This window comes from Pezoporus wallicus, unplaced genomic scaffold, assembly GCF_028554395.1.
Source record: "Pezoporus wallicus isolate ANWC-B61680 ecotype Strahan unplaced genomic scaffold, APGP_CSIRO_Pwel_v1 contig_227, whole genome shotgun sequence".
Taxonomy (NCBI): domain Eukaryota; kingdom Metazoa; phylum Chordata; class Aves; order Psittaciformes; family Psittacidae; genus Pezoporus; species Pezoporus wallicus.
Window position 1 is genome coordinate 16,837,049 of NW_026635704.1, and position 13,756 is coordinate 16,850,804.

A 13,756-nucleotide genomic window follows, 5' to 3' on the forward strand; every position below is an offset into this window, starting at 1 on the left:
ACTCTCAGAACTGGCTGAGCTGTTATGTGACCTGTCCTCCAAGATGTAATCTGAAACAGACATTCAACAGGGAAGAAGGTTGTGGTCAAACAGAAGTTTCAGGACCAAAAGCAGGATATTGCACCAAGGAGTACTGGGTAATTTTCACAACAGGAACTGGCCTTTCTGCTAACTCCTCAGCAGCAGCTTCTAGAATTCAGTTCTTTGTCTACACCCTGCACCCCCTGCTTCAGAGAGTAACTCACTTTCCACCAGACCCATATACTGGTTGAAACTGCTGTGTGATTTTCCAGTAGGTCTACTTCTTAGATTAAAATAACAGAAGTGGTCAAGTACAAGGAGAGTCTCTCATCAAAGAATCACAGAATAGTTAAGATTGGACCTCAAGATCATCAACGGCCATGAGCCCTTGTCTCATCACCACAGTCGCTGATGTGGTGGCCACAAGAATGATAAGGGGACTGGAGCACCTCCCATACAAAGACAGGCTGAGAAAGATGGGGCTGTTCAGCCTGGAGAACAGAAGGCTGCATGGAGACCTCATAGCAGCCTTCCAGTATCTGAAGAGGGCCTACAGGGATGCTGGAGCAGGACTCTTCATCAGGGACTGTAACAATAGGACAAGGGGTAACAGATTTAAACTTAAACAGAGGAAGTTCAAGTTAGCTATAAGGTTCTTTACTGTGAGGGTGGTGAGGAGCTGGACAGGGTGCCCAAAGAAGTGGTAAATCCCTGGCAGTGTTTGAGGCAACGTTGGACAGAGCCTTGGGCAACATGGTCTGTTGTGAGGTGTCCCTGCTCATGGCAAGGGAGTTGGAACTGTATTATCTTAAAGTCCTTTCCAACCCAAACTGCTCTGCCCCCTATCATCTTCGTGGTGTTCCTCTGTACTTGCTCCAAGAGCTCCATGTCTTTAATAGTCATGCACATTTCCAATAAGTATCTCACTTTAAACTTTGTTGGATTGATGCAGGGTGTAGCACTTTTGAGGGATGTTCTGTCAGTTGGTTTTAGATGCAGGCCAGTGGTCGTAAAGGCTTGGTGTTATGTGACTGAGATCTGTGACTAACAGAAAAGTAAATACTGTGAAAGGATGCGTAGTTTGGGACCCACGAGTGTTCTAACACACGTTAGCCCCGGACTCTCCGCATCTTCCCCGTTCATCCCAGCACAGAGCGTAGGCGGCAGCAGCCAGCCGAGGCCCAAGGCGGCAGCCGCGCTGATCCCTCTCCGCCCCCGGCCCCGAGGAGGCTTCAGCCGGAGGTGGCAGGGCCCTCTGCTCGGGCACGACGCACCTCTTCTCGCCCCACGGTTCGGGCGCCCTAGATCACCGGGCAGGATTCCCAGTCTCTGCCCTACGCTACCGCAGCTCCCTCTACACCCCGGCTGGCAGGGGAGCCTGCACGACACTGTTGAGAAGTCGCGGGAGGTGCGGTTTATGGTTCTGCCGTAAAGCAACTGCGCGGACCAGCGTTGCGGCCGCCCTTGGGAGGTGAGCGGACATGAGCGGGAATGGCGGGAGCAAGGCCCTGGAGCTGCTGCGGTCGCTTCCTAGGGTCAGTCTGGCCAACCTAAGACCGAGCCCAGGCTCCAAAAAGAAGGTGAGTGCCTGCAGCTTGTTGGGTGGGGTACGGGTGCTTTTTCCCCGCGGTGACAGGACGCTCTCTCGGCAGCCGCCATACCTGGCCCCAGTAGCGTTAGCCTGGGGGGTTCTCAGAGAGCTTTTAGGGAGATGGCTGCAGGCTCAGGAGAGCGGCCTCGCCGGAACAGGTGTGGGAAGGCAAAGGAGTGAGTGGTACTGTTGTGTGTGTTGGCCCTCTTCTTGCCCTTTGCGTGCTTCTAGCGGGTGCATGAGTAGCCATACGCACAGAGAACAGGTTGATGAGCGGCCCTGACTAAGCCTCAGGGCCATTGTCGGGATCTGTATGGAGACAGTAAAAAAGGAGTACCAGGTACTTATGGAATGGAGTAATATATTTGAAAAAGGACAGTTAAAAAGCTTAAAAAGGAGTGTGATGCCAGGAGGATTTGTTGTTACTATTGTTTTATCAAAACCAAAACTAGATCTTATCTTCCTTGTCTTGTAAAGTGATAGAACACTAAATAAAAGAAACTAGGAAGAAACTCTCCTGGTTTGGGGGGAATATCAGTAAAGAGGGGAATGAGGTTCAAGGGCTAAAGTCATAGGAATAGAGAAATGGCACCAATCAGCACTTCCCTGTCAGTGCTTAAGGCTCCCTGTAGATGCTTGCAGAGCTGGTGAGCACTGCTTAGTTGTAACCCAGAAACTCCTCTTGCCTTGACAAGGCAAGATAAAGGAAATTCTTCTCTCCCTGCAGCTGTTGGCGTTCTTCTGTCAAGTTGCTTCACTTGGATCTGTGAATGCCCATCTTGGCCAGGGTCAAGCAGATCTAGAAGTCACCCTGTACAGGACTGGAGTGGTGATTCTTAAGGTTTTTCAAACTAATCCAGGCTTCGAAATGGTATTTTCAGGCTTAGCGTCCAGAAGATGTGAGATAGTCTGGACTTGAGGTTTACTAGAACCGATGCTTTCCTGCCAGTGTTTGGTCTCAGGACCTGTGTTTTTCAAGGCAGCTATTGGTTTTTGGAAGCCACTTTTTTTTCAGCTCAAAAATAGAGATTTTTATATGCTCACTGGCTCTTTAGCAGGTAATTTGGGACTTCACCTGGGAAATGAGATTCTCCCCTCCCTCCTCCCCCCTTTTTGCTGTTAACTCTTTGCCTTCAGTTAGAGTTTGTACAAGTGACCTCGACTCTGTTTCTCTGGTATTTTTCTTTTTGTGCCTGACAACCTTATTCTGTGATTAAGGAAGTTCCCAAATAAGAGGATTTAAGAGCATTTGACTTCACAAACGTAAGTTGCAGCAAAAAAACTTGAGTTTTGACAAGGTCCTCTGACAATCTAAAATCTGGTCAATGTACTGATTATATTCTCTTTGTGACCAGATGTTCCCAGTGTACTTGTGTTAACTAAAGTCACCATGTAATCTGGTGTTTGTATGGGCAACTGCCAGAAGCGGGGAGGGGGTGTGCATCTGGGCAGTCCTTTTGCCTCCAGGTGCTCACACCCACTGTGTATTTTGGGCTGCTGCTAGAGATTGTGCAGTGACCCAGAACAGGGAACTAAACTACCTGAAATCAGGTTAGATGAACATTTAATTCCCTGACCTGTCCAGGACAGAGCTGCACAACAGCTTGTGTAAGTGCAAGAAGCTCTATAAGCCCCATGTGGGCTGGGGACAAGTCAATTTCCTTTGGTGGCAGGGATGGTCTAATCTAGCATAAAACTGCACTTGACTATATTTGGAGCTGTTCAGCCTGGAGAAGAGAAGACTTCGTGAAGACCTCATAGCAGCCTTCCAGTATCTGAAGTGAGCCTGCAAGGATGCTGGAGAGGGACTGTAGTGACATCAGGAACTGTAGTGACAGGACAAGGGGTAATGAGTTAAAACTTAAACATAGGAAATTCAAGTTGGTTATAAGGAAGAAGTTCTTTACTGTGAGGGTGGTGAGGCACTGGAACAGGTTGCCCAAAGAAGTGGTAAATGTTTCATCCCTAGCAGTGTTCAAGGCCAAGCTGAACAGAGCCTTGACAGAGCTGACATGGTCTAGTGTGAGGTGTCCCTGCCCGTGGCAGGATCGTTGGAACTGGATGATCTTTAAGGTCCCTTCCAACCCAAATCATTCTACGGTTCTGTGATTTAGCATTAATAACGGTAGGTTTGTATCTTAAGTCAGGTGTTGTTTCAAATAGAGCAGAAAAAAAATCATTAATATATGTCCATACTGACTCTTCTACTAGTATGTCATTGCATGTTAAGTAATAACTTTGGAAAATTTACAGACACAATAAAGAGCATAAGCCATCAAACTTGTGTCTTTGTAGTGTTAGGCTCATAATCAAATTCCATGATGTAATGAGCATTTCTCAGATTTGAGTGAAATATACTGAATAGCCATTCAGTATTCTGTGCTGCAGTCTAACTGCATGGAGTGATTCATAGAATTAGGGTGCTTGAAGCTTGGTTATCTGAGTGTTGAATGGTACTGAAGGGTGCAACTGACCTGGATTTTAAATTAAAAGTTAAAAAGGTTTACCTGTGCTTATCTCTTTGATCCCATTCACCGTTTAGCTGTGCAAGTACTTCTGGTGGTGCGAGAAGATTGTGCAACTGCAACCTAAAGCTGTGGTGCTACTTTAAAGTGCTCGAGAAACTAATAACTTAGTATAATAGTCTTTTAAAAATAATAAAGGCTGAAATAAAATCTGTTCTTTTGATTTGTTGTCAGTAGAAATTGCAACACTAGCAGACTGTTTAGAAAGTCTGAATCCATACAAAGAATTCCCTATACGTGCACAACATACATAGTCTGTTCTTCTGCACTTTGAAGTAGAATTGATTTGGGTTTTTTTTTCTTTGATTTCTTTTTTCCGTTGTCAGTTTTGGGAAACTCCTGAGCACTGAGTAACTTTCTCATGAAATAGGAGGAAATGTCAATAGTTAATTCAGGAAAATTCTCTGACTTGGATGTATAAGAGGTACGATTAAATACTGGTATTCCTTCTATAGCAGTATGTGTTCATGTAAACTTTCAGACTGTTTGTGGTGCCTGCCTAGAGCTGTGTGTGCTCTGCAAAAAACCTGTTGAATCCTTTCTGGTTTTCCCCTTAGAAAAGAGCTGTCTCTTAATTTTTCCTCCAGAATCACCTTTTTGCTTAATTGTTTGTGTCTCTGAAATCTTACGTTTTATAGATACTTCTCTTCAAAGTAGTTGACTAAATGTATTGTTGATTGTTTTCAAGGAGAAAAGACGTGGTCGTGGAAGATACGGAGGTAGGAAGTGTGGTCGAGGTCACAAAGGAGAAAGACAAAGAGGAAATCGCCCCCGATTAGGCTTTGAGGGTGGCCAAACTCCATTTTACTTGGTCATACCAAAATATGGGTTTAATGAGGGACATAGGTAAGTTCATTCACATTTACGTATAAATTGATCTGCTTTTGTTGATCTTTCTCCTGAAGCCAGATTCTAATATGTCAAAACAGGCCTAACTGAAAATGAGATATTCCTCTCAGATTGCTAGCTTCCTTACCAGCAGAATCTCCCACTTCTTGTGAGATTATTTTTTTAATGAATTAACTTATTTTCTGTTGGTGTACAGCTTTGCTTATTAACCCTTTTCTTTGCGTAATCTCCCACCAGCTGAATGTGTTTCTCCTCTGACACTGTTCCTCTATGTGTGCTAGTTTCTCTCAGCGTGTCAGCACAGCAGGTAACCTATCGAACCAACTGGGAAAAGCCCCACTGATTCCAGCAAGGATGTTGGGCATGACAGTGTAATCCATAGCCTTGCTTTGTTATTTCTCTTTGCTGTATTCACCTGAATCTGTGATCTGCTGCTAGCTAAACAATTCTGCTTCTTTTCATGACTCTACTTTCTTAGCCCTTCAACACTGCAGTGTTTTGTCTGTCTGTACTCAGTCTGTTCTACCTAGGGTCTTAACAAGCACTTTGATATCAAATCTGCTGGATGAGGCCAGTAAGTCATGTTTCACTGTTGTTCTCCTTGGGCATTGCCTTGTTTGACATTGCCTTATTTGACACTCTGTCCTCTTTTCACATTGTGCTTGTTTGTACTGTGTCCATCTTCCAGCTTTTTAACGTTTTAAAGTATTCTTCTAACATGCCTTTTTCTGCAGTCACTGTCCTTAGCTGGAGCGCCGTGTGCCACTGTTCTATTAATTTCTTTCCCTTATGTTGACAATTTTAAAAAAATAATTGTGGTGGGTTTTTTTTTTGTTGTTATTTAAAGCTGGTTTTGTTTCCTAAGATAGCATGTGTGTTACTTGGGTCACTAACCATTTTGTTGCTTTAGGTGTGGTCGTGAAAACTTCTGCACCCATACAATGCTGTTATAGGCAGTAGTAACAAAAATATGCCACACCTAGCAGACATTTCAAGAATGAAAAGGCTAATGTGTATTTGCTTGTGAATTGTTAAACTTACAGGTTGTTTCATCTGCTGATATAATTTCAAATAGTTGTGCATTTTTGTATTTACATGCTTCATGTGTGCACCATAACTTACAGACCTGTCCTGGTTATTAAAGCTTTTCTGTGTGAGTCTTACTAGTTTTGAAATGTAATTCAAAGTTTATTTCCAAGCACTGTCATTTCTTCCTGTTTGTTTACATTATTATAAGAGTAAATGAGAAGCACCTTAGAAGACAGAATGTAGATTTGCAGTCCAAAGGAAATGCTGCACAGTGCAGACACTGAGCTTCTTATGTTAACAGTGGGCACAAGTACATCAATAACCAACACCAAAAATCCAAGCTTCTGCAGTGACAAGAAATTGATAGCCTTGCTCTTTTTAACCACATCTGACAGCATGTGGAAACAAAAAATGTATTTTGTAATTTCTTTTCGATATTGATTGCAAAATTTCCACATCAGGCAATTGTGAATGTTTTCCTAGTGAACATGTTGTGCACTGGAGAGACACTATCATGGCTGGATGGGAGCACACTGAGCAATGTCTTTGCCTGTTTATCTTCACCTTGCTCTTCTCACTATCTGCAGTGGTGTTCCTCTACTTGAACTTCTGCTCTGTTAGGAACTGTCTGGCAGTGCAAATTGTCTTACTTGTCTTTCTTACTTAGCTTGCCAGTAAAGGATAAACTGCTGCTCAGTTTTTCTGTTACCACTCACCAATTTCCACTAGCAGTGGTCAAACTGTATGAGAGTTTTAAGCATTGACATCAGTGGAATGCAGGAGGCATAGACACTGAGATGGGGAAAACTGTTCTGAGGATTTGCTTGTATTCTAAATTTAGAACTGCGTAAACCCCAAAATTAGATTCTGCTGAAGCTGATGACTATTGATGAAATATTCCAGCTTTCTCTGGGATACGGGTTAATGTGTATGTTTGCAATGTTTCTCTTTTTTTTGTGGTACTTAGAGGAAGATTCCATTTAGTACTGGTGAGATACCAGGTACAGTGGGAATGGACTGAAGAAGTCTTGTTGGATATAGGCAAGCTGTGCAGTAGCATGTGCTGGGTTTGTTTTGGTAATCTTTTATATGGGAGGAGAGGGTATATTTGGTTTTGATTGTGTTTTGCTGTCTTTTTTTTTTTTGTGGGGGGGAATTTTCTGAATGTATCAGTGAAGCTACCAAGCTTGATTCACTTTGAGCATGGTAGTTATTTAGAACCATGTTGGCTTCCCAGGAAATGCTGACACTTTGATTCCTTCATTTATTAATATCATACTGAAGGTGGGGTTGTATGAGCAACCTTGAAGGCATAATGGAATCCTGTGCTGTAACTAGGGCTTGTATTTGCCTTATGGATGGGTGTGTTTTAAACATTTCCTTGGTAGTGTTAGGAGTAGGTAGAAAATGGACTACAGTGTGCAGTACCTCAGTTGACCACTTCCTATTAAAGCTTCAGTTTTGTAAATTCCTGATTGTTTTGTTTGGTTGTTTTTTGTTTTCCTCTCCCCAGCTGCAGACGTCAGTATCAACCGCTCAGTCTACAGAGGCTGCAGTACCTGATTGATTTGGGTAGAGTTGACCCCACGCAACCGATTGACTTAACACAGCTTATTAATGCCAGAGGTGTAACGGTGCAACCTCTCAAAAGGGACTATGGTATCCAGCTGGTGGAGGAGGTATGCATACTAGACTGTCAGGTTCTTTGCCGCGTTTTGGAAGCATCTTTGCTTCATATATTAGTTTGCCTTGGAATTTTTGTGGTAGTAGATCCACTAGAGGGCACTGTGTGTTAGCAAAAAAAAAAAAAACCCAGGGTGGTGTTTTAAAACCTGAGAGACTATAAAAATGAAGGTGAAGGAGCGCATAAGAAGAGGTCAAACAAGTCTTTTGCGCAGAAGACTAGAATGTACTGAAGGAAATGTATGCATGTTTTGGAAAGGCAAAGGATTTGTTTTTTCATTCAGCCCAGGTGACTGAGCAATTTGGTTACCTGTCTTGGTGCAGGGAACAGCCATAATATTTTGCTGGATTCAATGTTTCTACAACTCTGCAGAGAAGAATAAATGTATGTCATGAAATACTTATTTTAATGTTACTCTGTGTTGAAATTTACAGGGTGCTGATATTTTTGCAGCAAAAGTAAATATCGAAGCGCAGAGGGCATCTGAATTAGCAATTGCAGCTGTAGAAAAAAATGGAGGTGTTGTAACAACATCATTCTATGATCCAAGGAGTTTGGGTAAGAATTTCTCATCCACTTCTTCTAAAAGCTTCAACAAAACACTGTTATAGAAATGTTGAACTGTAGTGCATCCTCAGTTTTGCTCTTTAGCCCTAGCAATGTTTGCAGTCATTTACCAATCAGCCAGTTAAAGAAGTCCAAGAAGCTTTGTAAGTAGAGGAACTAATAAAAAAAATTATTTTAATTTTTGTCTTCTTTCTCACATGTTTAATAACACTGAGAAGATTCAGGAGAAAAAGATCTGGAAAACACTGTGCATGTTTATATTTTTAATTTAAAATACTTTCCAGTTAAAATGAGGAAATAACTAAGTTACAGAAGCTCAGAATCATTCCAGTCAAAATGGCTATTGTTTTCAGAACACTTTCACTGAAGAATGAGGCTTTGCTTTACTTGAGGCAGCGTCATGCCTAATATTCATTCATGCAGTTTTTATTGACAGTAATGGAGCTTTCATGTGTGAATGAGGCTGAGAACAGGAGGAATAGACATTTTTAGTGTGCAAAATATGTTATCCCTGGAGTGATACAAGTTCTTTCTTTTTTTTTTTTCCAATTGGGAAAATAATCAAAATACTGAACTTAAAAACATCCGGAATGTAATTTGCCAAATTCAGTAAAACTTGAGAAGAGGATAGTCTCACAAATGATTAAATAGGTGCATGTGCCATTCATTCTTGATTCAAAAGTATTTAACAGGAACACCAAATTTTACATTTGTTGGTACGCTGTGTAAGTAGCCATGCAAATGCATTGCTTCTAACCTGAAAGTCAGCCCTTTAAATAAATGGTAGCATCTAGCTTAGTATCTTTCCGAAGTAGACATTCTAAATGTATTAGAAGTAGTAGTTCATCCAGACTGTCACTGTAAATACCAGTTCAAGCAGAGGTGTTTGATTAAACGAAAGTGTTAAACCACTATCTCATTCTGAACAAGAGTATTCTGAAGATTTGGGGGTTTTGCTTGATACTTGTGGTAAGAGTTGAAAAATTTATTCAGCACAAAATATCAAATTAAGAAAGTATAATTAATGTCTTTAAGTATGTCTTATAAAGCATAGCATCTAATGTTCTCTCATGTCTGCCCACAGAAATTTTATGTAAACCAATAGCATTCTTCCTGCGTGGCCAGCCTATTCCAAAGCGAATGCTTCCACCCGAAGATCTAGTTCGTTACTATACAGATGCCAGGAATCGTGGGTACCTGGCAGATCCATCTAAGGTTGCAGAAGCCAGGCTTGAACTTGCCAAGAAATACGGCTACATCTTACCAGACATAACTAAGGATGAACTCTTCAAAATGTTAAGCATGCGCAAGGATCCTAGGCAGATATTTTTTGGTCTTGCTCCAGGGTGGATCGTGAGCATGACAGACAAGAAAGTTCTAAAACCAACTGATGAGAGGCTGTTAAAATACTATAGCTCATGATTTCAGGACTGGAGACAACTGCAGGTGTACAGGAAACATCTGGGTATGAAATAATGGTTACCAAGTGATGTTTGGTTTTTTTAAGACTCCTGTTAAACTAGACAAAACATAAATTTTTGTTCTTCTGCGCTAACTCAACTTTATTATTGTCATAATGCATTGTATGAAAAGTCTTAACATTTGGAAACAGCACAGAGTCTGACATAAAGTGCATGTTGGAGCACTTTCTCGCATTGATTTGCAAGTTACGTTATTGGATGGAATGTTGTGATGTTGCATTTATTTCAGAGGATGATTCCAAAGAGTAACTTGACATAATAATTAGTTTATACCCTCCCCCCCACCATTTAAAATCAGAAACGTGGCTGTACAGAACTCCTATTAGTTTTACAATCATACTACATACAGTTTTCTAACACATAATTTATAATGTTAGCTTGAATACCTCTTGAGGTAGTCACCTTTTTTCAGATGGGAAAAATTAGAACCAACTAGAAGTAACAATGTACAGAAGAATTCATTATCCTCTTCAATACCATAGCAATGTTTTGCATTTTGCCATTGCCATTGATAGCAGTAGAGCTTGAGAGTGTCTTGATTTTTGTCTTATTCCTTCAGGTGGAAGTGAGAAGGGTAGGGTATACAGTTTAAAAGAACTTTCTGTCTAAATTTAGAAGGAAAAAAAAAATATATCTATCTTAAATCAGTGACTTTTTTTTATTCAGTCAGAATTTAAAACTTGTCCAGACACAAATGTCATTAATGGAAATGCGTAGCAGAATCTGGAGTCAATGAATACTAGAAAGTGGCCATAGTTTGGGAAGGATGAGGATGTGATGAACAAAGTACGCAATTAGGATCAGTTTTCAGCTTGCATATGTGACAGTACGCAAATGAATTAAGATGATGTGAGAAGTTATGAGCAAATTCTTTTTATCCATGTATCAGGTTGGTGTCATTAAAATCTTGAAAAACATTTTCCAACAAATGTGTGTATTGTCAGTCTCTGCAGAGTGCTGTATTATTGCTGTGAAAGAGTATTCTAGGTTTCACTCGCAAGATTAGTTTTGGCGTCTGCGGTGGTGAAACAAGTCAGTTGAAAGGTGAGAGAGGAAACTAAGTTATCGGAAGTTGCTCTGACTCCTCAGAAGTTAATGAGATCCCTCATAGTTACATGAACTCTAATAGAAGCTGAATTTGGCTTTAAAATAGGATAATTTGTTTATTAGGATGCAGGAAACAACCTGGAAGACCAGAACACAAGAAGTCATTTTGCTTCCCAATTTTCATGTGCCTCTGGAAATGCTACTTAGAGTTTCCTGTAGGTGCCAAACCAGTCCATCTCCTGGGAAAGCCCTTTGAGTGCCCTAATCTCCTGTCTCTCCTGTTTCTGTATAACACTGGTATTTTGCTGGTGTGCCTCAAATTTAATAATCTTTCTCTCAGAGAATAACAAGAGGAGGATGAATTTTGTAATTGGTGTTTGTCAGCCAGCCCAGATTTTTGCTTCACTCAACAAACTGCATTGTCAATTAATAGCAGCATCTGTAAACACAAATTAAGTCTCCCATTCTCATGCTCATTAACTAATCTGAAATTTAGAGCTTAACAATGGAAAGTCCCTAACTTTTGACTAGTTACTCTTCAGGTTCTATTGTTCATTCTTAATGTGTGTTTAGATGCTATCAGTAATAGTAGTTCTCCTGACTTGTGGTTTAAGTATAGGTGAAACAGCAAAAGAACGCCAACATAAAATTGGATTGTGAATAGCAGGAATTTGGTCTTAGTGGTGTTAAGAGTCATGTTTTATAAGGTGCACAACCCTTCTTTGGAACCTTAAGAATAATACTGTGTGCCAAGAAAAGTATAGCTAGTGTTAACTTGAATGTGAGGTAAATAACTTTCTCACTTTAGATGTATCCTGTTCTGCATCCTGATGATTGTTGGTTTGGAACCTTAAATGACAAGCAATACTTTTTTTTCTCTGTTTGTTATTACAATACTACACTGCCTCCATTTGGGAAGGAGTTGGAGGAGGGGGGGAAGAGTATTTATTGCCTTCCCTTATTTGTGCCATAATGTTTCTGTTTTTATGAATCAATTCACAATTGTATTTTGTGGAGGTGGTGGTACTCAACAGGAAAGCTACTTAACTGGAAGCGAAGAAGGAAGTTAGTCATATTAGTGAAGACCAGAAGACAAAAGTGTTTATGTATCATTGTGTATTTTGGGGAGAAGAAGGGGGGGGGGGGTGGCAACTTTGTTTCCACTCCTGCTCTTTGTATTAAAATGAACAAATTGCTTTTGCAATTTTTTTGTTTTCTAAATCAACTTCTTTGATACACGCATGCATGCACTGGTTTCTGTTTTTATAATGGTTTTCAGGTGAAAGGGTAACTTGGATAAAATGATAACAGTGAAAGAAAGAATGAAAACAGGAAACAGATGTCTGGTGACGTTGAGGGATTGGATAGCACTTATTCAGTGAACGACATCTTAGTCACAAGGCAGCTGTATCCTGGCTCTGATACTACAACACTACAAATACCTTGGAGCCAAAACAGCCACGTTCCACAAAATCCGGTCATTCTGCTTTATAAAGGTGATTTTTTTTATCATCTTATAATTGGAGAGGGCAAAAAGGGCTGTATGTTGCTTTATTTAAAATATGCAACACTGTCTTTTTTTCTTGTAACCTCTTCTGTTTACACTAGCTAGTGTTTTATGATGGTTGCTCTGATTTTTATTTACTAGTGAAAAAGTGGCAAGGCTATAGAGGATTTCCTGTTCACTTTATCTCGTCAGGAACACAAGGCTCCTGGCAACCAAACACAGAATTATCAAAAGCACGAATAAGTTATTGACAAGGTTTCTAATAAATCCGTAATAAACAGTCTCCCAATGGACTGTTGTTTATGTGAAGATCAGACTCACTGATGCAAGACTAAGGCCGCACTGGCATCTAAGGCCATTCTCTTTACTTAGGACTATGTACCATGTTTTCATGTTCACCAGATAAATGATTGCTTTGGATATCCTGTTTTGATAGGGGGTTTTATATGCACCAATGTATTGCACAGTGAGAAGCTCCCAATCTGCTGTAACCAGAAAAGCATTATCAAGTAGCTGAGGAGAATGATACTTGTGCCATAAAATACTGAAAGCCACGTCAGTTTTTATTGTCAACATCGTACTTTTGAATGGTTCCTTGATAAAACTGATTACATATGTGAGACTGATATCAAAATAAGGGCCTCTGAATGAGTATGTGCCTTGTTATACTGTGATAATTAGAAATCACAGATTTCCTATGAGAGAGACTCTACTAACTGCACCTGATCAAGACTATACTTGCAGGTACCTGACTGCAGACTCAAAATGAAGCAAGTTAAAGCATACATTTTCCCTTTTACTTATAACAAAAACATGTTGCCTTTTAATTTGGTATACTTCATATTATAGCATTTATGTTTAACAACTGGAGTTGACGGTGCCATTCTTTGATGTCCGTGAGGGAATAAATCTGTGGCCTTGATCTAGATCTTCGCTGGCAGCATGCCAGCATTGTTTTGACATACAAGCATAATTCATGGTAGTGCTCAGGAAGTCATATAAAAGTGATCAATTATGAAGATAGCTTCCCATTGCTATTTTATTATTTTGCATTTTATTGCTAAAATTCAGAATGCTAACGCAAAGCTAATTTTGTACTGTTGAACACTTGGGTTCTGTAAAAATCTGTCTCTAATTTGAAATTGTTGCACAAGTTCTGCATTTTAAATATTTAAGTGTTATATTTACACATATCTAAAATCAGAAAGATGCTGTGTCTGTCCAAAGTGGTCAGTTTTATATTCCATACGCAGATTTATTTCTTAAAATTTTGTGATCGGCTGGGAATAGGACAGAACCCACAGTCTATACTTTACTTTATTGTTATGGTTCAGTCTATGAAGAGGTGTAGTTACAAGTCCAGGTGTGACAGAATTCTTACCCATTAGAGGAAAATCATGAACTTTTTAAGCTCCATCTCCTAGCCCAGGTGTCCCCTCTTGGTCTTTTGTAGCA

General features: G+C 40.4%; 2 protein-coding genes across 2 annotated transcripts in view; one reads left to right on the top strand and one right to left on the bottom strand.

The window, feature by feature from the left end:
- The window catches only part of ATP6V1H (ATPase H+ transporting V1 subunit H), a 286,404-nt gene that overhangs the window by 151,573 nt on the left and 121,075 nt on the right, over positions 1–13,756 (bottom strand). The window lies entirely within an intron of this gene.
- On the top strand, positions 1,444–10,023 carry MRPL15 (mitochondrial ribosomal protein L15). Its single transcript, XM_057397792.1, has 5 exons — positions 1,444–1,601; positions 4,826–4,983; positions 7,529–7,694; positions 8,134–8,257; positions 9,351–10,023. The coding sequence occupies exons 1-5, from the start codon at positions 1,503–1,505 to the stop codon at positions 9,686–9,688; spliced, it is 885 nt and encodes a 294-aa protein (XP_057253775.1). The 5' UTR covers positions 1,444–1,502; the 3' UTR covers positions 9,689–10,023.